The sequence below is a fragment of the Ovis canadensis genome, chromosome 13 (genome assembly GCF_042477335.2).
Source record: "Ovis canadensis isolate MfBH-ARS-UI-01 breed Bighorn chromosome 13, ARS-UI_OviCan_v2, whole genome shotgun sequence".
Lineage (NCBI taxonomy): Eukaryota > Metazoa > Chordata > Mammalia > Artiodactyla > Bovidae > Ovis > Ovis canadensis.
The window spans coordinates 48,554,451-48,582,167 of NC_091257.1; the positions used below are offsets into that span (position 1 = coordinate 48,554,451).

The following is a 27,717-nucleotide window of genomic DNA, read 5'->3' on the forward strand; positions in this document are numbered from 1 at the left end:
TACTTTTGTCAGATTATATTATGAAATATTTATTTCAATTAAATATTCTCCACTTTCAAAATGTTTACATTTTCTTTTTATTATTATTATTTTTTTACTTTACAATATTGTATTGGTTTGGCCATACATCAACATGAATCCACTATGGGTGTACACATGTTCCCAATCCTGAACCCCCCTCCCACTCCCTCCTCATACCATCCCTCTGGGTCATCCCAGTGCACCAGCCCCAAGCATCCTGTATCCTGCACTGAATCTGGACTGGTGATTCGTTTCTTATATGCTATTGTACATGTTTCAATGCCATATGTTTTCTGTAGCCTAGTAGCTAAATATATCCCAGATGATGGAATGATGGAAGTTTTCAGTAGTGTATGCTGTTCAGAGTTACATGTGTAGCATGTATTTTACACATGAATCTTATATCTTCAATAAGTTATAAACTTATCTATACACTGGTTGTAAAGATACGCATTTGGAGACAAAGATTTTTATAACTCATAATAATTAAATTAGATCTAAATAACCTCATTGTTGAATAATCTATTTTAAATAAGTATTTATTTATACATTCCTCTTTATAAATTATATATTCTTCATATTAATAGAAAAAAATTTATGAAATTCCTCAAAACATATATCAACACATTCATTTTAATTAGAAAAATGAAGACGCACTTTATTTTTCTGCCAGAAAGTCTGACTTGGCTGATGGTCTAACAGTGATAATTGGTTTCACTAGTAAGGTTATTAGGTACAAATTTTCCAGAAATTGAATGAACTACTAAGTTTATAGCTCTAAGAAATTGATCAAAATATACTTAGTTAAGGTATTAAAAGAATTTTTATTTAAAAATGTACTGACGAAAGGTACTGATTAGCAATATTTCAATATTCCCAACCATTTCTGAATATATTCCACAAGGTGCCTCTAAGTGGGAGTAAAAAAAGTAGCAAAAGTCAGAAAAGATCTCATTAGTCTTTGGTAAGTAAGTATGGGTGAAGCCTTTTGGTATACACCCAAGGAAGTGAGGGCCTGAATGATTCAGGTGACTGAGAAACAAATCCTTTAGCGAAACAGGTGGCTCTCAATTTTTGCTTTCAACAAAACTGAAGGCGCATTTAACAGAACTGGTCATTGACAAGTCATTAAAATATTCTTCTTAACAGATAACCATAATTCTTTGCATATAGTTCTGAAGATATATAAAGAATTTAATAAGTCACTTGTGACAAAACTTATTTCATCTTTTTATTTATGAGAATAAAGTTCTCTCAGAGCTGAAGAAAAACCAGGAACAGAATTAATGCTCCACACTTTTTCTTCTAGAATAAGCGACACTGAACTACTGATTATGGGCTAATTGGAAAATGCTTTGGCTCCTTCAATCTCATTTCCAGTTAACATCTGACTTTGACGAGTAGTTGGCCCCTGAGCAGCAGTTCTGAGCTGCATGGGTCCCCTTATACCGGATGCTTTCAGCAGTGAACGCTACAGCTCTACACGCTCCATGGTTGGCTGTGTCCATGGACGTGAGACCGCAGACAGAGAGGGGCTCTGTGTACGGAGGAGCCGGGCACTCAGGAGCGCTCACTATAAGTTGTATGTGGATTCTGACTGGGCAGAGGGGTTGGCACCCCAACCCCTAGGTGGTTCAAGGGTAAACCGTAGTTATTAAAATCTGTCATGTATGTTGTGATCAGTGATCACAGGATAAAATAATCCACAAATTTAAAAAAATCTAGGGGCCATATAGTCCCTGGAAACTAAACAGAAAGTTAAATTTCAATTTATGTATATGTTTTTCTTGCAAAGAAATGACAGCTGATCAAAAGTATCTTCCAACAGGAAATATACACTGGTTAGCATTTAATTCTGTATTAGTTCAGGGAGTAAACATTATGATGTAACATTTCTGACTCTCAAAGAAGTATTCATATTTAAAAAATGAATGGTATTAAATTGCTGTGGGTTTCAAATATAACAGTGATGTTAGAAATGTCATTTTTAATCTGCCAGATAATAGATTGTAACTATAGCTGACCCTTAAAACATGAAGTTTAGGGGTGCTGACCTTCCAAGTGATGGAAAATCCACATATAACTTAAGAGTCAGCCCTCACTGTATATGATTCCACATCCTCGGACTTGGCCAACCCCAGACTGTGACTCACTGCAGTAGCTAATATTAAATGAAATACATGTATATGTGGACCTGCATCATTCAAACCTGTGTTGTTCAGGGGTCAACTGTACTCTCTAAAGTGAAGAATTCTGTATGTCCATCAGACCCCTGGGAGGCAATACCTAATCAGTCTGTATGATATAAAACCTGGAGCAGAGTAACAGTGTGTCCTAGGGTAGTTGGGAGGACGAAATGAATTAACACAGTATGTGTTTAGCACTGTACCAGGCACATGGTAAGTGCTCTGTAACGGTTATGTTTCCTTCAAAGCAGTCCTGCAAGGTGAACGCTGAACTACAGCAGATGACTCAGTACTGGGGGTCTGCTATTGAAAGCTGGGCTCTTTCCAGCTAAAGTACACAGCTTCCATGAGCCTGTACTTACCAAGCCAATGTCAAGCTAAGACCAGCCATTCCTCAGTTTTACCCCTGAAACATAAAGTGCTGGGGAGTGCACATGGTGAAAAGGTCTATTCTATTATAAAGCAAAATTCCTAGTCTTAAGACTAATTAATTGCATGTGTTTAAATATTAAAGACATGAGCAAATACAGAGAATATGATGACAACTTGGTTTTTCATTTGTGACAAAACTCTGAACTGTCACAGTATAGAATTATAGGGTTATAATCATTGGTCAAAGTGTATAATTGTAGAGTTATAATCACAAATTATACAAAGCAAGGCTAGAGAGACAAACATTTAATATAAAGGCTAAATAACATTTTAATGAGGCTATCAGTGTTTTAATCCCATCAGAATAAAGGATAGTTATCCTTTATCCTCCAGTTTTGAAACTTTGCACAAGTATCAGCTAAATAAACAGGGAAAGGATGCTTAGAAGAACAAAGGCTGTTCGGGGTGACTTTTTCATTCTCTGAATACTAAGCTGAGACTATAGTTCTCCTGACTTCGAGAACCGCAGAAGGAAGTCAGCTTGAGGAAGGAGCTGACAAAGTTCTGAACTAATGACGGTGACCTCTTGCCACGGTTTTGTTTACTTTGTCAGCACATTATTCCCTGGAAGTGAAGAACCAACACAAGCAAAGGTGAAACACGATTTCAAAGCTACTGCTCTGAAGTCTCTTAATATCTCCTTTCCACCCTTCTTTGCTGAAAACTGCATTTATCAGAGTTTGATTAAACGTTTGTTTACTGGTAACTCCCCGAGTGCCAGGGAAGTAACACACAGGGCTCACTATTTTGGAGGGGGGGTGGTGCTGTATTTCAGCGGGAACTCTAGCTTATATACAGTTACACTGCCTTCCAGATCTGACTATTTTTGGGGGAAGGAGGGAAATTGTGTATCACTCAGTACTTCAAACTGAAAGCATGGATTCATTTTTGTACTGCAGAGCAGACTGTGAGGTAAAATACTGTCAACTTGGAACTCTAGGTGTCTTTTTTGCTGGCACTTTGCCTCAAAGGGCAAACGACCTACAGAAGACCTTCTACTACTCTGGTGATGTGAGTCGTCACATTTTAACATTAAACAGAAGAGTGGTGAACAGCATTCTTCTGTGTTCATTAACACTATTTTACTAACAACAAATATATTGTTTAAATATTTTATGTAATGTATAAGTCAGCCTGACAAATATTTGATAATAAGCATACCTGAATACATTATTCATGCAAGTTCAACACAACCATGTTAAAGGCAGAATACAAAATCTTTGGCTGTGGCACCATAAATGATCACATATTCCATTATTTGATTAATTTGGAGTGCACTTTCAGTAAGAATACAAAGGCTTGCTCTTTGTTTTATAGAACTGACAAGTATGGGAGGGCTGATGCTTATAGGTAAAAATCGATTTCTGACACATTACTGCAAAATACACTCATCTTACACAACACAAGGTGATTTATAAGGCTCTGTGGAATACTCCTAAAATGTACTGCAAAGAACAAAAAACTATAAATGTTAAGCCAAAGAAGAAACAAAGAAAATTTAAAACTGTATGCTAGAAATATCTAATCTATGGTTGAATATACAGAATACAATAATACTACTTTTAAGTACAGAATTTTGAGGAAATGTTTTAATAATTTAGAATTTCTTTTTGAAGTTTACATTCGAAGACTGCCTTATCAGAAGTAATAAGTGCCTGGTATTATTACATATTGGATATTATCATATGAAATATCTGGATTTAAGATTTGCACTTACTCTTTTGCTTCTTAAATCTGATTTGAATCCAATAATAGAGGAATAGTTTAAGTCTCGGGGAATATGTACTAATATAGTCACCTAGAAGCAAATTTCTTTGTTTACTATAATTCAACTTCATTTTGGGTTGGGAAGATCCCCTGGAGGAGGGAAAGGCTACCCACTCCAGATTTTGGCTTGGAGAATTCCATGGACTCTGGTCCATGGGGTCGCAAACAGTCGGACACAACTGAGCAACTTTCACTTTCAACTTCATTTTGGCCTTTTTCAATCACAGAAATGGTAAGAAAAAGTGTATTCTCTTGTTTGCTGTGACATGTTCACTTATTAATACTCATAATTTTCATCTGGTTTCTAGATAACCCATGATATTTGCTTATTTTTCTCTCTTCTGCTTTTAGTCTTGTGGGCAATTTCATGTAGATGCTGGTAACTAATAATGAAACTCAAAATAGATCTGTATTTCTGTAACTATGGTAAAAATCTGATAAAAGTTTAAATTATCATTTAAACACTTACTCTGTGGATTATCTGTAGATTATATCTGTTATCCTTACAGATGAATACCTGTATTATATGAATATCTAAGCTTGCAGTATATTTAAAGAATATAAACATCTAACTTTTCCTACAGTGCCCCGTATGCCTAGGTACTTAAACATTTAAAGGGGGGCAAGCTAAAGAGGAGGAAACAGATTAAATGCAGGACTCACAAGTGCAAAAACCAGTCACACAAAAGGCTGTTCAAAGATGACAGTGCTTGAGAAAAAGGCAAGAGTACCTGCACATCCCACTTCATCTGCCCGAGCTTCCGGCCCCAGGATTTCTTGTCCTTCCTTTCCTGCTAAAAATCAAAGAACAAAAGCATTAAAATAGATCCCCCCTCTCACCAACACTTAACTTCTATAAATCTGAAATGGAAACTTTTAGGTTATATTTGATTTGGATTTTTCCCCCCTTGTATAAGTACAGTAACATGTCCTACTAAGCTAAAGCTTTTTAAAGAAACTAAGCAGTTTCACAGAACTCATAGAGATATTTTAGAGAAGCAAAATGAGAGAAAATGTTTACATATTCAGGACTTCTACATATATTAGAATTATATGCATACTAGGATTTTATTAATGGTATTGTTTTTTAGGAGAGGAGCTCTACCTACAGGCAGTAGGATTCCTTTTTCATCTCTTTCCTGAAGCACAGATTGCTATGTGCTGGGCATCGTGCTAGGTGCTTTATCAACTCATTTCCTTTAACCTTCATAAACTATCTCTTTATAAATTAAAAATCCCACCAAAACATGAGGCTTGAAGAGGTTACAGAACCTGCCTACAGACACACAGCTACTGGGTGGTGGAAGTGGAATATGAAAGCAGGTCTGAATGGCTCTAAAACCCGCTCTCTCCTCCACCCTGGCTTATCTCACTATAGACAGAGTCCCTGACAACCTGCAATGTGCCCAGAGCAAACAGCTAAGGACTATACCTTTTCTTTCACTCTCTTCATGATTCTAACTACTAGTAAGCAGTATTAAATGATAATAGTGGTACCAATAAATATTTTATTTTTTTAATTTAAATTTATTTATTTTAATTGGAGGCTACTTTACAATGTTGTACTGGTTTTGCCATACATCAACATGAATCCGCCACGGGTGTACTGAACCCCCCCCCCCTCACCTCCCTCCCCGTACCATCCCTCTGGGTCATCCCAGTGCACCAGCCCCAAGCATCCTGTATCCTGCATCGAACCTGGACTGGCAATTCATTTCTTATATGCCAATAAATATTTTAGATGTCTATTATCCACCTTCTCTGGGGCTCAGATGGTAAAGAATCTGCTTGTAACACGGGAGACATGGCTTCAATCCCTGGGTCGGGAAGATCCCCTGGAGAAGGGAATGGCAACCCACTCCCGTATTCTTGCTTGCAGAATCCCATGGACAGAGGAGCCTGAAGAGCTACAGTCCATAGGGTCACAGAGAGTCAGACACGACTGAGCAACTAACACACATTACCCACCTCTGACACCTATATATTTGTAATGAGCTGATAAGATCAGAGTCAATATGCACATTATTTAGGTGAGCAGAAAGTAAACTTTATATATTTAGGTACATTTTATTCATTGAGTAGTTTATTAAGAACCTGTGTACATACAAAAGACTAGAAGTTAAAAACTGCTTTCAGAGTATATAATGTAATTATGATCAGAAGACTGGTTACAAAGTCACACTAAAACACTGTGTAGTTATCTGCACTCCAATCAAATCCCATTGAATATGTCAGTCAAAAATCTTGATTCAGATTTTCCTTAAGTTTGATAACTGAATTGAGAAATACAGCACTAATCAAGTAAAATCTGTGCTCACATTAAAGCATGTATTTCTATAAGTGTCTTGGATTACTGGGTGGATTTATTTGGCAGATTTTCTATACTCATTAACTTTTATGTTACTACTTAAAGATGATCATTATGTGATAGTTAAAATATGCATAAACCTCTTTAGATCAGCATAAAAAACACTGTCTGAAGTAGATAATGATGAGATTAACTTCTGCTGAAGAATTCTCATTTTATATTTGCTATCAGCAAAATGACAATTTAAAAATCCCTGGTCAAGTGTTAACAATACTGTATGGTAAACACTGGTATTTGCTAAGCATCTGAAAGTCTCCAATGTTTATTTTTTTTCCTCTTCCTCCAAAGCATCAACTTAACCTAAAATAATAAACAGTGTGCCAAGTGGGTAATTATGATAGTAATATATTTATTATTGCATATGTGTGTTCGCTGTTTTTCCTCACATGAAAACCGAAGCAGGCAGAGCTATGACTCGCTAAGGTGGAAGTAACACTGATTTTAGTTATTTATTTTGGAGTTTTTGTTTCTATTTTTTTTTTTTCTTCAGTACCACATGGCACGTGGAACCTTCCCCGACCAAGGACTGCACCCATGCCTGCCCCAGTGGACGCGCAGAGTCTTAAACACTGGACCACCAGGAAAGCCCATGGTATCACTGATTTTAAAGTTTAAAATGATATTTTGGACCTTATTAACTTTACTGCTTGCAATTAAAGCAATGGCAACCCACTCCAGTATTCTTGCCTGGAGAATTCCATGGACAGAGGAGCCTGGTAGGCTACAGTCCATGGGATCACAAAGAGTCGGACACGACTGAGCGACTTCACTTCACTTAAACACTGTTTGCAATTCAATTAAATTATTCCTTCTGCAGGAGTGAAATCTAGGCTACTTACATGAGAATGTAACATGTCAGAATCTGGTCCCATGCTTATTTACCACAGTTTGAAACCTGGAAGGCTCCAATCATCCCCTCTTTATTGGGGGCGGAATTTTTGTTCAACAACTAAAATCATGTCAACTAATGAAATAGAAATGGAACTTGTGCTGGGCCGTCAGGTGGGTACCCTCCTCTCGCCAAAAATCACTGCCTGCAGTAGTCCCTCCCCGCTCCATCCAGGGACCAGCACAAGGGCATCTTGGAACAGGGGCTGTTCTAAATATTTCTCAAGCAGCATTCTCCCTACTGTGTTCTGACCTTACTTCTAGTTTTAAGAAATATAAGAGGAATAAAGTAACTAAATCTACTTGTACCTAAGTTTTTTTTCTCCTATAAGACTTTATAATGTCAACATATTATGACTGACCAATCTAAGTGCAACTTAGGAAGGAAAACCAGAGTGCTCCTGAGGGTTTGGCTTTTAGTCTAAATACCAAAGCAAGTATCTAAAGGACAAACTCCAGAGTAACAAGACTTCAGTTTTTCAAAGAATGGCAAAAGATAGCTGAAGTAAGTCATGAAAGGCTATTCAGCAATAAAAAGGAACAAACTACTGATACATACAACTTCAATGAGTCACCAAAAGATTATGGAGAGTGAAAAAAGCCAACCCAAAGGTTATTGCATACTGCATTATTGCACTTATATTACATTAACGAAATGACAAAATTACAGAAATGGAGACTAGCTTAGTGGTTGCCAAGGTTAAGAATGGGGAGGAGGGGAAAGGAGGAGAGGACGGATTGTCTGAAGGCAAGTGGGGAACCCTGTGGTCATGGATGCTCTGCATCTCACCTGTATCAACACTAATATCCTGGTTACAATACTGTACTACAGTTCTACAAGATGTTACCATTTGAAACTGGGTAAAAGGTGCACAGACTCCCTGTATTATTTGTAAATTTAAAACTATGAATTGTGAATCTGTAATTATCTCAAAATTGAAAGTTTACTTTAAAAAAGAGGCAAATAGCACACATTTAGATCAAAGTAGATAGCACCTGTTCATTTTGCTGAAGAATGAAATTCCTAGTAAGTAAAAACAAGTATGACAGATGCAGTTGATTTTAATTAGAGATGTAGATGCTTACTATCAATGGCGAGATAAGATAATTCAAAGTACAGGACCGATAATTTAACACATGTTCTAAATTCTAAAACTTGGATTTCTGAAATTAATATCAAGGTGTTTCTAACAATTACACATATTTCTGTGGGGATATTTTGAAGCAATGGCTAAGAAGGCACAATGAGTGGCTAAGGGAGTCAGATTCTCCTTTTCTGCTCCTGTTTTTTTCTCGATGACACACACACCAAGCACATTTAGACCTGCCTTTTTCTTAAAGCTGTGTTCTCTGCTAGAATGCTGTTACCCATTCATCTGAGTAACTGCTACTAACCTGACTTCTTTGAAGCTCAGTTCACGTGTCTCTCAGTTTGTAAGTCTTCCCTGACCCTGCTCTCTGCTAGCCCCACCCCACTGTCCCCGTTACAGGAGAGAAACCTATTACAGTAACACTGTCCAAAAAGCAAACATTGAGAAATTCCTGAATTCAAACATAAAGTATTCAAACTTTGATTAAGGATGAAATGTTTGTTTCACTGTATACTTTTTCAGAATGTTTCCAGACAGCTCCATCTTTCCTTCTTATATCCATTAGGTTCTACATGTGTATCAATCTATTTTTGGTATAATTGTCCATCAACCTCCCAGTAAATACAATTCACAACCTCCAGGAAAACCTGTTAATGTAGACAATGGTAAACAAAAAAACATGCCTAAAGTCAGCTTTGGTGAACATGGAGATAGGCTACCTGTATGTCCCACCAGACGCAGCTACAACACCTGGGAAAACGCATGGAGGGGCAGTGTGAAGACTCCAGAAGGTGAACCAGAGCAGGCAGAGGAAGAAGAGGGGGCCACTGAGCTGGAAGTGATTCCTCCCACCACAGCCGGGGTTCAGGGTGGTTCAAAAGCTGGATGTGGACACTGAAGCATGGAAGAAATATGCTAGAAAAGCCCTCCAGTTTAGGCTTAGGGAGCAGGAAAGGGAGAAATATGCATTTTTCCATCTTTCCTTTTGGGTCCCAGCCCCTAGGTCATCCCATAGTGGGAGAGACCATGGTAAAAGCAGGGGCCCCCAGGTACCTAAAAGCCAAGGGAGGGGCACCTTCTCCTCCAGCGGAAGGAGCAGAGCCTGAAGAGGGTGGTACGTGTGTCCACTGAACTCCCTCTGCCTGTCTTCCTGCAGTTCTTCTCACCGTCACAGCTGCAGGAAGTATGCACAAGGTACTGCAGTAAAGTCCCAGGATTTTGGACAGAAGACTGAACAGGAGAGTCCTGAGGAACTGGAAATACTGAGGAGACCACTGAGAGGGAGGAGCATGGGGAAGCACCTGCACAGAGCTGTCTGTGGACCCCTGGGTGCATCCCAAGTTTCCCTCATGTGGATCTGATCACAGACTCTGAGAACTGAAGCGTGGGCTAAGATCATCACTCTGCATGGTACAGATCTGAAAAGCACTGCAAAGGCTTGAAAAGGGAACTTACATTGGGACCACAACCCACAAAAAGCTGGTTGGAACTTACAGCCTGATACACTGAATTATTGCCTGCTAAACCAGAAGCACAAAAATTCTCCACAGGATTTAAATAACAGCAAGGGTCTCATAAGATAATACTCAAAAGTGTCCAGGATACAATCCAAAATTACTTGGCATGCAAAGAACCAAGAAAACCACAGCTTCAATGTGAAAATGTGGCAACACTGAGATAACACAGGTGTTGAAATTACAGGACAGCTTTTATAAAGGTTCTCCAAGAAGTTAAGGGTGAACACTCTTGAAAAGAGTAGAAGGAAAGTCTCAGCAAACTTGCATCAGCAAATAGAAACTATAAAAAAGAATCAAAAGAAAACTTTAGAAGAATACAATAACAAAAAATTTTAAAACCCACTTGATATGCTCAATAGTAAAATAGAGATGAAAGAGGAAAGATTAGTGAACTTGATGACAGATTAATGAAAATTTTCTAATCTGAAAAGCAGAGTAAATGACTAAGACTATTAGATGTACAGGATAATAAGGGAAGTATCTTTCATGTCACTGAAGTCACAGAAAGAGAAGAGAATGATATAGAAAAAAATTTTTGAAAAAATAATGTCTAAAAACTTCCCAAATTTAACAGAAGACACAGCAAAGCGTCTGCCTGCAATGCGGGAGACCCGGGTTTGATTCCTGGGTTGGGAAGATCCCCTGGAGAAGGAAATGGCAATCCACTCCAGCACTCTTGCCTGGAAAATCCCATGGGTGGAGGAGCCTGATAGGCTACAGTCCATGGGGTCACAAAGAGTCAGACATGACTGAGCGACTTCACTCACTCACTTCACTCACAAATGAATAGGTTCAGAGGTTAACTGAATCTCAAGCAGGGTAAAGCCCTCCAAACGCAGGCTCATATCATCAAACTAACTCTGAAAATTAAAAAAAAAAAAAAAAACTTGAAAAGAGTAAGAGAAAATGTAATATAAGGGAACAATGATTGAAACAATAGTCTGGAGAGGGTGTGGAGAAAAGGGAACCCTCTTACACTGTTAGTGGGAATGCAAACTAGTACAGCCACTATGGAGAACAGTGTGGAGATTCCTTAAAAAACTGGAAATAGAACTGCCTTATGACCCAGCAATCCCACTGCTGGGCATACACACTGAGAAAACCAGAATTGAAAGAGACACATGTACCCCAATGTTCATCTCAGCACTGTTTATAATAGCCAGGACATGGAAACAACCTAGATGTCCATCAGCAGATGAATGGATAAGAAAGCTGTGGTACATATACACAATGGAGTATTACTCAGCCATTAAAAAGAATACATTTGAATCAGTTTTAATGAGGTGGACGAAACTGGAGCCTATTATACAGAGTGAAGTAAGCCAGAAAGAAAAACACCAATACAATACACTAACACATATATATGGAATTTAGAAAGATGGTAACGATCACCCTGTATGCGAGACAGCAAAAGAGACACAGATGTATAGAACAGTCTTTTGGATTCTGTGGGAGAGGGCGAGGGTGGGATGATCTGGGAGAATGGCATTGAAACATGTATAATATCATATATGAAACGAATCACCAGCCCAGATTCAAAGCATGATACAGGATGCTCGGGGCTGGTGCACTGAGACAACCCAGAGGGATGGTACAGGGAGGAAGGAGGGAGGGGGGTTCAGGATGGGGAACATGTGTATACCTGTGGCGGATTCATGCTGACGTACAGCAAAACCAATACAGCATTGTAAAGTAATTAACCTCTAATTAAAATAAATTTATATTAAAAAAAAAGAAATTTAGGATTCCATAAGGAAGTGGAATGTTTTAAAGTGCTAAAGAAAATAAAAGTCTCTCAAACCTAAATTTTACATTCAGTGAAAACATACTTCAGAACTGGGGGTAAAAGAAAGATATTCGTAGATAAAAGAGAGCTAGCAGAGTTCAGAGAAGGCGATGGCACCCCACTCCAGTACTCTTGCCTGGAAAATCCCATGGACGGAGGAGCCTGGTAGGCTGCAGTCCATGGGGTCGCGAAGAGTTGGACACGACTGAGCGACTTCCCTTTCACTTTTCACTTTCATGCCTTGGAGAAGGCAATGGCAACCCACTCCAGTGTTCTTGCCTGGAGACTCCCAGGGACAGGGGAGCCTGGTGGGCTGCCGTCTATGGGCTCACACAGAGTCGGACACTACTGAAGTGACTTAGCAGCAGCAGCAGCAGCAGCAGAGTTCATTGCCAGGAGACCTTATCTAAAAGAATTGCTACAGGAAGATCTTCAGAAAGAAGGGGAAATGGTATTAGAGGGAAACTTGAAATGTCAGGAGTGAAGGAGAATATAAGAAATGACAAGTACATATATGACTACAATATAAAGGAAGGAGGGCAATGGCATCCATGTGGGTGCAAGGTTTCTGTACTTCACTTGGGGTAGTAAAATACTGATTCTAAGTAGACTGTGAAAAGTGTGTAACATTCAAATCCACAGAGCAACTACTTAAAAAATCAATAAAGAGATACAGTCAAACATGAAATAAATAAGTGAAAATGGAATATTAAACCATATTCAAATGGTCCAAAAAAGACAGGAAAAGAATAGAAAAATGAAAAAAATGAAAAACAAATACAATTATAAACCTAAATCTAAAAACCAAAAGTTATATTAAATATAAATGGTCTAAACAAGCCAATTAGGAGACAGAGATTTTAAAAACCAAGCTCCATCTATAGCTCTCTACAAATAAGTCATTTTAAATATAATGATATAGGTATGTTAAAAGTAAAAGGATAGAAAAAGATATACCATGCAAACATTAATGAAAAGAAAATAGGGCGATTATTTTAACATTAAAGTAGACTTTAGAGCTAATAAAATTACCAGAGATATAGAGAAACATTATAATGATAAGTCCATCCACCAAGAAGATATAACCCTCTTAAATATGTGTGAAACTAGCAAAGCTTCAAATCAGGAGACGGAGAGAACAGAAGGCAGATCTATGATTGTAACTGGAGGCTTCAATACTCCTCCCTCACATTAACTGACAGAACAAGTAGAGAAAAAGTCAGCAACAATATAAAGAACCAGGCACCATTAACAACCACTAGAACCAACTGACATTTATAGAACATTCAACCTGGTCCCTTTTAAAAGCACATAAAGGATTCAGGAAGACAGATCACATCCAGGATCATACAACAAAACTTAACAAATTAAATATAATTTAAAGTACTGAGTTGGCCAAAACAACATACTTTTTGGCCAGCCTAGTATGTTTTCTTAGCATAATGAATATAAACTAGATATGTAGGAGAAAGGGGAAAAAGTTTCTAAACACTTTGGAAATTAACACACTTCTAAGGAATCCATGGGTCAAAGAGAAAAACGAAAACCAAAATATCAATATTTGTGGAATGTATCAGAAACACTGCTTAAAGGGCAGTTTACATTATTAAATGCCTATGTTATAAAATAAGGGCTCAAATAAGAACTCTGTGCTGCCATGGTAAACAGTGGGAGAAGAGAAAAATAAACTCAGAAAGAAGTATTAAGAATAGAAATCAATAAAAGTGAAAAAAAATAGAGAAAATGGTAAAAGGTTCTCTGAAAAGACCAAAAACAATGACAGACATTAAGAAAGACTGACAAAAAATGAGGGAAGCTATAAATTTCTAATATCAGGAATGAAAAGGGGATCACTGCAGAGCCAGAAGATATTAAAAGGGCTATGCGTTCAAGAAGTAAACATTAAGATATACATTTCTGACTCTTAAAGAAGAAGCTTATTCATGTTTTTTTTTAAATGGAAGTGTTAAATGAAGGTATTAAATTGCTATGAATTTCACAGATGAACGGTGTTTTAAAATGTCATTTTTAATGTGCCAGAAATTAGGTTGTTTGTAATTACACTTAAATGAAAAATTTTATATGTCCATTATGAAATCTGTGAGGCAGTTCATAATCAGTTTATAAAATATAAATTTGGAGGATAGTAACAGTAGTTAGGGTAGTTGTGAAGATAAAATCACTACAGTATGTGCTTAGCATTGCACCAGACACTCAGTAAGTGCTATATAATTGTGAGCTATTTTCCTTAAAGCAGTCTTGTAAGGTTAACATCTCTTAACAGACATGAATTTGAAAACTTTTAAGTGGACTATATCCTCAAAAACTAGAAACTACTGCAAGTCATCCAAGATCAAATGGCTAATCTGAATATTCCTATAATTGTTTTAAAATTTTAATTTGTAGTTTAAAATCTTCTCCAAATAATAGAAAATTCTAGGTCCACATGTTTTCCACTTTAAGTTTTACCAGACATTTACTGAACAGCACTAAATTTAGATAGTATTTTTAAGAAAACAGAAGAAAAAGGAAGACTTTCCTATTAATTTCATGAGGCCCATATTACCTTGATACCAAAACCATGTTACAATATTACAAAAAACAAACCAACCAACCTATAGACCAGTATCTCTCATGAACACTGGCACAAAACTCAACAAAAAATTATCAAATCATATTCAGCAATATATGAAAACACAATGACTCAGAGGGGCTTTCCAGATAATCTAAAGCTAGTTCAATATTGGAAAGTCCATTAATGCATTTCACTGTGTTAACAGGCTGAAGAAGCAAAACCACATGATCATATCAACTGACACAGAAAAAGCACTGAAAAAAATCTGACATCTATTCATGATGAAAACTCTCAGCAAACCAGAAATGAGAATAGTTTCATAAAGGACATCTACAATAAACTCACAGTTAACATTATACTTTAAAGCAAAAGACCATATACTTTCCTTCTAAGATTGGGAAAATGTCCACTCTCACCACTCCTGGCATTTTCTAATAAAAAGAAATAAATGGTATACAGACTAGAAAGGAAGAAAAACTACCCCAATTTGAAGAGAAGACTGTCTACATAGAAATCTTAAGAATCTCCAAAGAATGTTTAGAACTAGCAAGTCTGCAGGATACAAGGGCAACACACAAAACTCAATCATATTGCCCAACCGTGTAACCCTAATGAGAATGAACAAATGGAAACTTAAAAATAAAATATTCACAATAGTTTTTCCCTTCAAAAATGAAAGAAAGAGGTTTAAGTCTCTCAAAACATGTTGATGATCTGCATTTTGAAACTATAAAATGCTAATATAAGAAACCAAAGAATACCTGTACAGATTAAAAAAAAAAACAACATTCAAAAATCAGTTGCATTTCTATATACTAAAACCATATGAAACAGAAATAAAGAAATAAATGAAATCTTGTTTACAATAGCATCAAAACTAACAAAATACTTATGAATAAATTTAACCAAGGAAATAAAAGCACTAAATGCTGTGAGGCAATTTTCCTCCAATTAAAAAATAAATTAAAACACAATTTCCTAAAAAAGCTGTAAAACACTGAGGAAAGAAATTGAAAACACAAATAAGTGGAAAGATATCTTGTGTTCATGAACTAGAAGAATTAATATCCATGTTAAATATCCATACTACCCAGAGCTATTTGTAGATTCAATGCAATCCCCATCTAAATTCCAATAGCATTTTTTACAGAAACAGAAAATAAATGATAAATGCTAAAATTTATGTGAAATTACAAAAGATCCCGAATAGCCAAAACAATCTTGAATAATAAGAACAAAGCTGCAGGTATTACACTTCCTGATTTCAAACTATACTATAAAACTATAGCAATAAAAACATGTGGTACTGGCACTGAAAACACACAGACTAATGGAAAAGAACCAAAGGCCCAGAAATAAACCCATGTATATACTAAAGTCAACTAATACTTGACAAGAGAGCCAAGATAGCTCAGTGGGCAAAAGGTGGTCTCTTCAATTGATGGTGTTGGAAAAACTGGACAGTCACGTGTAGAAGAATGAAGCTAGACTCCTATCTCATATCACTATCAAACATTAACTCGAAACAGGTAAAGACTTCAATGTGAGACATGAAACCATAAAAATCCTGGACGAAAACACAGGGGAAAAAACTCCCTGACATTGATCGTGGCAGTGATTTTCTAGATATGACACCAAAGCACAAGTTAAAAAATAAAAAATAAAGGCATACATTAAACTAAAAAAGCTTCTGCACAGCAAAAGAAATGATCAACAAAATGAAAAGGCAATCTGTGCAAGCAGAAAAAAGCATCTGCAAAGCATACAAGTGAAAGGGGTTAATATCCAACATGCACAGGGAACTTCTACAGCTTGATAGTAAAAAAGCAAATAATGATTTAAAAATGGGCAAAGGACCTGAATGAGCTTCCCTGGTGGTTCAGTGGTAAATAATCCACCTGCCAATGTGGGAGACGTGGGTTTGATCCCTGGGTCGGGAAAATTCCCTGGAGGAGGAGATGGCAACCCACTTCAGTATTCCTGCCTTGGAAATCCCATGGACAGAAGAGCCTGGAAGGCTACCATTCATGGGGTTGCAGAGTCAGGCATGACTTAGTGACTGAGCACACACACAAAGGGCCTGAATAGACTGTTTCTTCTTTTTTTCAAAGAAGACTAGAAACGGCAAAGAAATACACATGAGAAGGTGTTCTAAATCACTTATCATCAGGGAAATGCAAATCAAAACCATAATGAGATACCACTTCACACCTGTTAGAATGGCTGTCATCAAATAGACAAGGTGTTGGTGATGTGGAGAAAAGGGAACCCTTGGTGCACTGTTTGGAATGTAACCTGGTGCAGCTACTATGAAAAATAGTATGGAGGTTCCCCAAGAAAATTAAAAACAGAACTACCATGTGATCCAGAAATCCTACTTCTGAGTATATATCTGAAGGAAAAGAAACTACTATCTCAAGAAATATCTGTACTCCTATGTCCACTGAAGCATTATTTATAATAGTCAAGGCATGGTGTCAGCATGACCTGAGGAACCTTCATCATCTGGTTAAGATGCTGTCTGCCAGGTTTCTTTATACCAGTTATTATTCCTTTCTTTATAATTATCTAGTGGGGAAATACTTGGAGATTATGCACGTATCTTTTTTCTCATGTTACCGGCACCCACTAACTTTAGCAACCATTGACGGCTCTTGCCCACAACAATTACCAAGGTGTTTGCCTAATGGCGATTTTCCACTCCCCTGATTACTTCTTAATTTACAACTAGAATTATACTATAAGGAAGAGCTTTGCCTTCTCCTCCATGTATTTAAGTATTTATATCCATGTGGATGCATTGATATTTATTTCATTTCCTAGATTATAATCCAGTACTATCATTTATTTTGCTGCCAAAATTGTTCTAGATTTGGCCATGGGGAGTTCCTTCAAGTTAGCTCTTGTGTCTCTTGATATGCCTTCATAAATTTTTTTTAGCACTTTCTTACTCATGTTCCAGGCTTATCTTACATTTTCTCTCCCTTGGTTCCAGAATCAGTCAGTCATTTCTGCAGTCATTCTACAGATTTGGGCACTGGATATGCTTACTGCTAGTGTCTGTCACTGCCGCCCTGCCTTCTCAGCAGACAGAGCTGGGAGACACGTATGTGCACTAACAGCTGCACGTAGGCGTGTGTACTTTTTTATTTGCCTTCATAGACATTAAGAACCATAAGGTCACGCTAATACCTCTGAATCCAATCAGACACCACAGGGTTTATCCCAGCCTCCTTTCTTCCCCTTGTGTGTAACTTCCTACTGACAGTGAGAAACCTGGGTCTCCTTATCCTCAACATATTTACTTACTTGTTCAATTTCAGAGTACACTATACACATAAAGTAGTTTCAAAATTATGCATTCTTCTGTGAGTAGCATTTTTATTAGGGAAAACGGGGACAGGGATGGGTGTGTGACACTTTTCTGAGTGTGTCTTTCTGCACCTTTACAGCCAGGACAATCCACCCCTCCCCCAAATCAATCACCCAGAAGACAGAATACAAAATGAAATATAGACATTAGCAAGGGAACCTAGCTGTATTACAAATGAATTACATAACACACTGAAGGAGGTGGGGAAGCCAAGAACCTAAGTAACTTGGAAATCAATACTTGGAACATGTGCTGTAGAGCTGACGACACAGGAGCCGTACACACTGCTCTCCATCCAGGCACATGTCTGACTGGCTGGGAGTTTTTCAGGAGGGCAGTGGGCACAGCTGAGATTCCCACTGTAGGCAGAGCCCAGACTCCTCCCCCTGTGCCACCTCATAATGCTTAGGCATTTAGAGTCACTCAAATGTTAGTGTTGCACATTTAGTGCAAATGGAGTTGGATCCTGTTATGAGCAGAGCTAAAAAAAGACCTCTGCGGTCATCTGGCCCAGTTTTTTCATTTTATAGATGCAAAAGTGACACTCAGGGGACACAGCAGTACAAAGAAGACGAGAAGCCACATGGTGAGCTTTTCCACATCACACACCACCTTTGGTTGAAAAAGGTTCCAAAGGGTAGGTCAGGCTAAATCTTGAGATGAGGATAATTTGGTTCAATACCAATGGAGGCATTCTTTGCATAGATTATTTATTATATTTTATTATACTGTTAGTTGCTTAATGGTGTCCAACTCTTTGCGACCACATGGACTGTGGTCCACCAGGCTCCCCTGTTCATGGAATTCTCCAGGCAAGAATACTGAAGTGGGTTGCCATTCCCTTCTGCAGGAGATCTTCCTGACCCGGGGATCAAACCCAGGTCTCTTGCATTGCAGGTGGATTCTTTACTGTCTAAGCTGCCATTATAACTTGTATTCAAAAAAGCTTTATTGCTATAACTGTAAGATCAGACTTTTATATGTTTTTATCTTAAAGAAGTTTTCATTGACTTGGCATTTTTGTCAACATGTGCATTTCTATAGAGGTAAAAAATTTTCAAGTCAGAAAAATGGTTAAGTCACTGTTACTTGGGATCATTTTAAGGCATTAAGAAATAGCCGGTCTATTAAATGATATTGTATACCATTGGATCAGTTTCATGTAATTTTTAAAAGCTAAAAGAATAAAAGGTCTATAAGACAGGTGTCCTGAAAGGGCAAACATATTTAAAAACGTTTAACTGACACAAGCATGCGAGTTTTTGGCTGAACCACAAGAAGCTCTTGTCAGATAAGCATGATATGCTGGAACACTGCCAAGTTACACTATCTTTCCTACCAAAAAAAAAACACCAGAAATTTATACGTCTTTTAAGACAACAGGACTTAATGAATCTAGAAATCTCATCCTTAGATGTCAACATGTCTTAGTTTATTTAGTTTTATAATGAAAATACTGCTTCTCTTTAATCCTTCTAAGAACTTGATCCTAACTTGAGACTTCATTCACAGGTAAGATTTTAAAAGGCATTGATGGCATAATTAACATTCTGATAGCATATAATATTTTCCAGCACACTTAAGACTGACGGTTTGTACTCTGGTTGTAAATCTGTACCAGTTTCACGTGCTGATCTCTGCCACAGCTGAATGTCATTGCCTGCTTTCTTTATCGTTCCCCCTTTTCTTAATCTTTAAGGAAACCAATTGGCATAGAACAGTGTGGCTCCTGTAGCTTTCCTTCTTTGGCTTTTTGTTTGTTTTACCTTGGGTAGTGGTTGATTAATAGGATGCACCAAAAAGTAAAGAACATGGAGCAGCCGTGGAGCCATGTCTCCTCCCGATAGAACAGAGGCTAAGGGGACCATCTGCCCCTGGGTGCCAGCTCCTCTGGTCTAACTCAGGTGCTGTTTCTGCTCTGGGAGCAGGCTGGTATGGTCAACCAGGTCCAATGTGACAGATAATTTTTCAAATTCAGCCACAGGGACCATCCTGAGGAGTCATAAAACAATTCAAGGGTAGAAGTGCTCTGGATCTGAGGCCTCATTATATAAACTTTCAGTGGAATGCATGATTAAAGGCCGGTTAATTGTAACCGACTGAATGAACCATTGAAAGTTACTAACCTGGATATTCATGAAGTTAAATTAATTTACAGAGGATTCTGAACTAATAGTCCAGCAAAAAGTCTGGGCTGCCTTGCATCCCTGGGCAGAGCTGCAAATCGGCTGTGCATCTTTTTGCAGATGAAATTTTAAATTCCCATTGTTTACCAGAGGAACGGTTTTATGTTTACTGGCTCGTTCTACTGGTCAGGCAAGACTGTTTTGAACACGGTGTGGCACACATAAACCTTATTTACTTATTTAACTAGGTGAGGTAAAGCCCAGAACTAGCACTTTATAGTTTATTTATGAAAGGAATGTATCTTCAAACTGAGGGCTTATTTCTTAAGAGGAGTTTTAATTAGTTTTCACTATCTTTGTAGCATGTTCTCTAAGCAATGCACACTGAATAACTGTGGCTCAGATAACCAACAGTTATGTTCAGGTAGGAATTAATGTGCAATTCTTAATACCCTATGACTTAGTATCAAATTGATCATAAGATTTAGTCAGCTGTAACTTGAGGGAGCTTATACACAATACAAATTAGAAAGTATTGACATTTGTTCCATTTCATTCATTTTATCGACCCCTACTCATGTTTTCCACTTGGTCATCACACATAACTGAGAAAACCTGGGAAAAAAGGCTATCTATTGCATGTGGCCATATGTTCACTCTCATCATTGTGCTCTGTTCCTTCCTGATAGCCCAAGATTTCTTTTCTGTCATTTCCTTTTTATTCAGAGGCTACTTTCAGACACTCGTTTAGGGAAGGTTGCTGGGGACAAACCCTTTCCGTATTCCTTCATTAGATTTCTTCATCTTTGAAAGATCTCTTCTTAGGATACAGAATCCCAGGGTTGACATTTTTTTTTTAATGCAGGAGAAATATACTACTACTCAACTTGTACTATAAGGCTGGCAGCCCTGAGAACTCCTTTTTTAATGTAGCATGTATTCCGCTTCCAAATGAATGAGGAGCAGCCACTTCCGCGTGCAAGACAATTCTTTTCTTTAGCATTTGAGGTCCTGTGATTTCCTATGAGAAATTTTTGGCACTTAAACCGTTTCCCCCCTAAAGATATATGTACTTCCCTTCTCTGCTTCAGGATTCTTTCTTTGGCTTTAGTTTGCTTATGATACACCGTGACCTGGGTCTCCTTGGATTTATCCTGTTTGGGATGCAGGATCCTGTCTTTTTGCTGCATTTGGGACAATTTCAGCCATTATTTCTTGGAATAAGTTTTCAGGCTCATCTTCTTCTCATGGAATTTTGATGACAGGCACACGGGACATGGAGGAGTGGCTCGGGCTCAGCTCCATTCTGCAGTCTGGCTCTGTTGTTCACATGGGCTCACGCAGGCTCCAGTCCCCACAGCCACATCACTAATTCCTCCTGTGTCCTCCCACCTAGCTATGGAGTCTGTGTGCTGAGGCTCTGAATTTCAGTCATTGTATGTTTCAGTTCTAAATTTTCCATCTGGTGCTTCCTTATATTTTTCTTTCTTTGTGAAGATTATCTTTTCATTTGAAGCACGCTCACGATTGGGAGCTGAAGCACTTTTATCATGATGATCTGTGTCAGACAATTCTAGCATCTTTGTCACCTCAGTGTTGGTGTTTGTTGATTGTCTTTTCTACTTCAGTTGAAATTTTCCAATGAGTGAGTTTTGAACGACACTTGGGGCTTCCATGGTGGCTCAGACAGTAAAGCGTCTGCCTGTAATGTGGGAGACCCAGGTTCGATCCCTGGGTTGGGAAGATCCCCTGGAGAAGGAAATGGCAACCCACTCCAGTACTCTTGCTTGGAAAATTCCATGGACTGAGGAGCCTGGTAGGCTATAGTCCAGCGGGTCACAAAGAGTCAGACATGACTGAGCAACTTCCCTTTCACTGGGACATTCAGTTACTCTGTCAGCAGAGACCCTGGATCTCCTGTGGGAAGGTGTGCAAGGTCTCATTCCAGGCCATGGAGGGCAGGTCTGGGCTCCTCCCTCAGCCTCTATTCCTGCCTGGGGAAGAGGGCCTGCTCTTTATAGGTGGGATCTAGGCCCCTACCAGGCTCTTCTGATTCCACTCTGGCTGAGGGGGCGAGGGTGCCTTATCACTGCCCCACGTGGCTTCCACTCACATCACGGCTGGTGCAAGGTGGAAGCCTTGAGTCCTCACCAGGCTTCCCAGCAGGAGAGGGCAGGATGCCTATCACCACTATGGGGAGGGGGAGTGGAAGGCCAGGTTCCCACGTGGTTTCCAGGCCGTGTCGATTCTCACTGCTGCTAAAGGGGGAGCAAAGCCCCATCTCCCTGCTTGGTCTCTGACATTACCATGGCAGGGTGTGTGTGTGTGCTCTGCTTAGTGGATGCCAAAGGCTAGGATCCCCACTGGTGGGCATGCGTTGCAGGGCTGCAGTCTTCCTGTGGCTGGACTAGAGCAGCTGGTGTGCACAGCCTTCTTCTTACCAAGTGTTGAGGTTCTGATCCCCAAGGGACTCACTACTGACTGTGTTGTTCCCTGGATCCTAGGAAATCTGCTCATCTTCTCTCCCCCTTCCAGAGTCTTCTTGGGTTTGTTTACATGTAATATCCAGAGGTTCTGGCTGTACTTAGCACGAGAAACATGGAAAGATATGTATTTCATCTCCCTAGAAGCAGAGGTCTCCACAGTTTTTTAAAAAAGAGTTGATAAGGGATTAAGTTATTATCTTATTTTACTGCTTCCCAGATGGCTTATACATGGGCCAGCCCAGAAAACTCCTTAATCTCTACTCATATTTTACATAAGAAAAGTTTAAGAAAATAAAATAAGCAAAGTGCCACTTAGAAGGAGCTTCCAGGTTGCTCTAATTTCAAAAGTATATTTACAAAATCAGGAGAAATATCACCTAACCCAGATTGAATACAGGAGTTTAGACAATGTAAGGTCCAAGTGTCAGGAAGATAAAAACTGAAGAAGAACTGAAGCTCTCAAATCAAGTCTAGGAGGGTGCGGTCAAGTCGGGCTGCATGGGCTCTGGTCTGCTACACGGCACAGTCTGGATTCAAATCCCACAGGCAACCAGGAACATGAGAATTAGCTGTGATCTTCTCTTCCAGAAAGTATGAAGTTCAAGAAGCAAAAGAAACTCAAAACTCAGGATAGCGAGATCATGGTACAAAAACACTTGGGTTTCCTGACTCATACAAAATTATTTTCAGAAAATACAAAAAAATCTTTGAAAATAAATAAATGACCTGATCCCGACTCATGATCTTTGAGGGACAGTGGAGATTAGGAGAGGTGGACAAAGTCATTCCATTTGCATATTGGTCCTTTTGAAACTACAGGTCAGAGATGTCTAACCTCCTTCTGGAGAATGTGTTCTAGAATAGATGATATAAAGGTACTGTGTGTGTGTATCTGCACTAAAGAATAAAAATAAAAATAAAACACTGATCACTAGCACTCAGGATGGGTTCAGTAAAAGAAAAGTCATATAACTGGACTCATATCCATTTTTTACATTGTTCCTAGGAGGCATGATCTCATATGATATTTGTTTTTGAAGACATGGATGGAAGAAAGTAAAGAGGAACTAAAGAGCCTCTTGATGAAGGTGAAAGAGGAAAGTAAAAAAGCTGGTTTAAAACTCCACATTCAAAACACTAAGATCACGACATCTAGTCCCATCACTTTATGGCAAAAGGATGGGAAAAAAAACAGAAACAGTGACAGACTATTTTTTGGGTTCCAAAATCACTGTGGATGGTGACTGCAGCCATGAAATTAAAAAAATGCTTGTTTCTTGGAAGACAAGCTGTGACAAAATCTAGACAGTGCATTAAAAAGCAGAGACATCACTTTGCCAACAAATGTTCACATAGTCAAACTTATGGTTTTTCCAGTAGTCATGTACGGATGTGAGTTGGACCATAAAGAAGGCTGAGCACCAAAAAATTGATGCTTTTGAACTGTGGTGCTGGAGAAGACTCTTTAGAGTCCCTTAAATAGCAAGGAGATCAAAACAGTCAATCATAGAGGAATTCAACCCTGAATATTCACTGGAAAGACTGATGCTGATGCTCCAATATTTTGGTCACCTGATGCAAAGAGCCAACTCATTGGAAAAGACCCTGATGCTGGGAAAGATTGAAGACAGGAGAAGGGGATGACAGAGGACGAGATGGTTAGATTGGCATCACCAGCTCAAAGGACATGAGTCTGGGCAAACTCTGGGAGACAGTGAAGGACAGGGAAGCCTGGCATGCTGCAAGTCCATGGGGTCGCAAAGTGTGACATGACTTTGTGACTGAACAACAACAAAAAGAATACAAAAATATAATTTGTTGGTTTCTAAGCAGATTCTTGAGAAACCTATATGCAGGTCAGGAAGCAACAGTTAGAACTGGACATGGAACAACAGACTGGTTCCAAATAGGAAAAGGAGTACATCAAGGCTGTATATTGTCACCCTGCTTATTTAACTTCTATGCAGAGTACATCATGAGAAACGCTGGACTGGAAGAAACACAAGCTGGAATCAAGATTGCCAGGAGAAATATCAATAACCTCAGATAAGCAGATGACACCACCCTTATGACAGAAAGTGAAGAGGAACTAAAAAGCCTCTTGATGAAAGTGAAAGAGGAGAGTGAAAAAGTAGGCTTAAAGCTCAACATTCAGAAAATGAAGATCATGGCATCTGGTCCCATCACTTCATGGGAAATAGATGGGGAAACAGTGGAAACAGTGTCAGACTTTATTTTTTTGGGCTCCAAAATCACTGCAGATGGTGACTGCAGCCATGAAATTAAAAGACTCTTACTCCTTGGAAGGAAAGTTATGACTAACCTAGATAGCATATTCAAAAGCAGAGACATTACGTTGCCGACGAAGGTCCGTCTAGTCAAGGCTATGGTTTTTCCTGTGGTCATGTATGGATATGAGAGTTGGACTGTGAAGAAGGCTGGGCGCCGAAGAATTGATGCTTTTGAACTATGGTGTTGGAGAAGACTCTTGAGAATCCTTTGGACTGCAAGAAGATCCAACCAGTCCATTCTGAAGGAGATCAGCCCTGGGACTTCTTTGGAAGGAATGATGCTAAAGCTGAAACTCCAGTTCTTTGGCCACCTCATGCGAAGAGTTGACTCACTGGAAAAAGACTGTGATGCTGGGAGGGATTGGGGGCAGGAGGAGAAGGGGACGACAGAGGGTGAGATGGCTGGAATGGCATCACCGACTCAAGGGACATGAATTTGGGTAAACTCTGGGAGTTGGTGATGGACAGGGAGGCCTGGCGTGCTGCAATTCATGGGGTTGCAAAGAGTCAGACACGACTGAGCGACTGAACTGAACTAAAGCAGAGTCTTCATTTGAGGTCATGATATGAAATTAAAGATAGGTTTAACTATCTCAACAGTGTATGAAAAGCTTGATTCTGCTTATAAAAAACTAACAGAAATCAATATACATATAGATAAGTATACTAAATGCAAGTATGGTTGAAATAACTATCATTCTACTTCAGAAATTACTTTTCGGTAAGTAGAAGGAGCTGGTCTGTGGCCTTTTAGGAACCAGGCTGCACAGGAGGTAAGCGGCAGGCAAAGGAGTGAAGCTTCATCTGTATTTACAGCTGCTCCTCATCACTTGTGTTACCGCCTGAGCTCCACCTCCTGTCAGATCAGCAGCGGCATTAGATTCTCAAAGGAGTGTGAACCCTACTGCGAATTGTGCATGTGAGGATCTAGGTTGCACACTCCTTATGAGAATCCTCCAGAAACACCCACCCCCCAACACACATCGGTCCATAAAAAATGTCTTCCATGAAGCCGGTCCCTGGTGCCAGAAAGGTTGGGAACCACTGGATTAACAAGACAAATAAACTGTAGTTCATTTCAAACTTATCATCTAGTTTATCATTTCAGTTAATACACTTTTTAAAAAGAACCCAGAGAGTAGAATATTACAAGAAAAACTGAACTCACCATCATCCTCCCAGCAGCTCTTTGCGCTCCCTTCTCTCGCGCTGCTCCCGGGCAACACTGTCTGGTCTGAGGGCAGGTCATCGTCTGGCATGCCGCCTTCACAGTCGGCTGCATCTGTAATGCTTTCTTCTTCCACAATGTGGAGTTTGTCTTCATCGTCTGAATCTGAGTTTGTTTCTACCACAGTATTATAATTTGTAACTGTAATACAAACAAGAAACAAACAATCAAAACCAACTAGTATAAAAATCAGTTTTTACACTTTAGTAAAAAGAAATTTTAAGAAGTGCTTAAAATAGATTGTCACTCAATAGTAGTTTACTTTAGACTGTAAAATGTAAACAACTAATGTATTTGATAACATGCATACATACAGCACTTACTAGATATACAAAAAAGGCAAATAATAGTAGCCATGCTTAGTGAACACTTAATTGTATGTACAGGTGTTTTATAAAGAGTTAACTCATGTGATCTTGATAAAGAGGATCTATCTACTGCTTACTCCTTAAAGCCCTATTTTACAGAAGTGGGAACCAAGACACAGGGAAGATCACTTGTCCATCTAGGAAGTGGCAGGGCAGGGATGTGAACCCCAGGAGTCTGGCTCCATATTCTGTATTCTTAAACACTCCATCAAATATCTTCTCCAGTTATAGCAAGCTTATGTTATATGATACTGCTTATATGGAATGAGGGCTTCAAATCTTTCAAGTACTACAATTTAAGAGAAGAGTTCATCTTCCCTAATAAAACGGCAATGCAACATCAAGTTTAACAGTATTCTCAATTTGTCAATTAGGTCCAGGCATTTTCGATTAATCCCATGCCAACTTTAGAAAGAATCACCCAATATAACCAAATTTCCACATAATTCAGACATGATTTAAATGATGTTTATATGTAAGTGATGTTTATATGTGAGTCATTCTGAAAAAAGACACCTAATGTTCAGTTTTCAAATGGGCATCCTTTCTACCTTTTCAATGAACTTCAGTAAAGTTTAACATCAGCGTTATAAAGATATATAATTATTCTGAATGACCACAGCTCACAGAACCAAAACAAACAATAAAGTCCAGTCAATATTTTTCCTCCAGAGTCTTTGTAATAGTCACTTTAATTGAATTAATTATTTAGAACTTCATTGGATATAATCACTGGAATAGCTCTTTTCAGCAATCTGCAGGGTGATTCTTACTTGCTAAAACTGAAGGGGAAAAAATAAGCTTTGTTCATGTAGCCAAACAATAATCGCTTTCAGTTATTCTTTCCATTTTTCCCTTAAAATTTCCAAACATTCTTGAAAGAAGATAATCACCTAAATGCTTAAATGACATGCATATATATACACCCCTCCCCATATAAACACACACAGACACACACACACCCAAAAGAACACTAAAGAAGAAACACAATCTGAAAGTAGGGATGTGTATGTCAAGGCAGGAACTAAAAACCAAAAGTCTCCAAAACTCCTTTGACAGACCCAAGGAAGACCCCTCTGTCCAAAACAGTACCAGAGGTACCCTTCTGCCCACATTAGGAACTCTTCCATATCTGAGGAAAAATATCAAGTCTTGTGTCTTTAATACTTTGGAATAAATACATTTTCCCAGATCGTTCCCCGGAGCAAATAGTT

At 38.7% G+C, this 27,717-nt stretch overlaps 1 protein-coding gene and 1 non-coding gene across 13 annotated transcripts in view; both read right to left on the bottom strand.

Moving 5' to 3' along the window:
* The window catches only part of ZEB1 (zinc finger E-box binding homeobox 1), a 201,742-nt gene that overhangs the window by 30,579 nt on the left and 143,446 nt on the right, over positions 1–27,717 (bottom strand). For 7 of the 12 annotated variants that reach the window (XM_069547657.1, XM_069547649.1, XM_069547654.1 and 4 more), the window contains 2 exons: positions 26,076–26,276; positions 5,138–5,200 (listed from right to left, as the gene is read on the bottom strand). In XM_069547657.1, coding sequence (XP_069403758.1) covers positions 5,138–5,200; positions 26,076–26,166 — 154 coding nt within the window. In that variant the 5' untranslated portion in view covers positions 26,167–26,276. The remainder of the gene's footprint in view (positions 1–5,137; positions 5,201–26,075; positions 26,277–27,717) is intronic. The other 5 variants (XM_069547651.1, XM_069547655.1, XM_069547659.1 and 2 more) reach the window with 1 other exon arrangement.
* On the bottom strand, positions 20,988–21,112 carry LOC138417949 (small nucleolar RNA U109). Its single transcript, XR_011248364.1, has one exon. It is a non-coding gene; the product is annotated as a small nucleolar RNA U109 (small nucleolar RNA).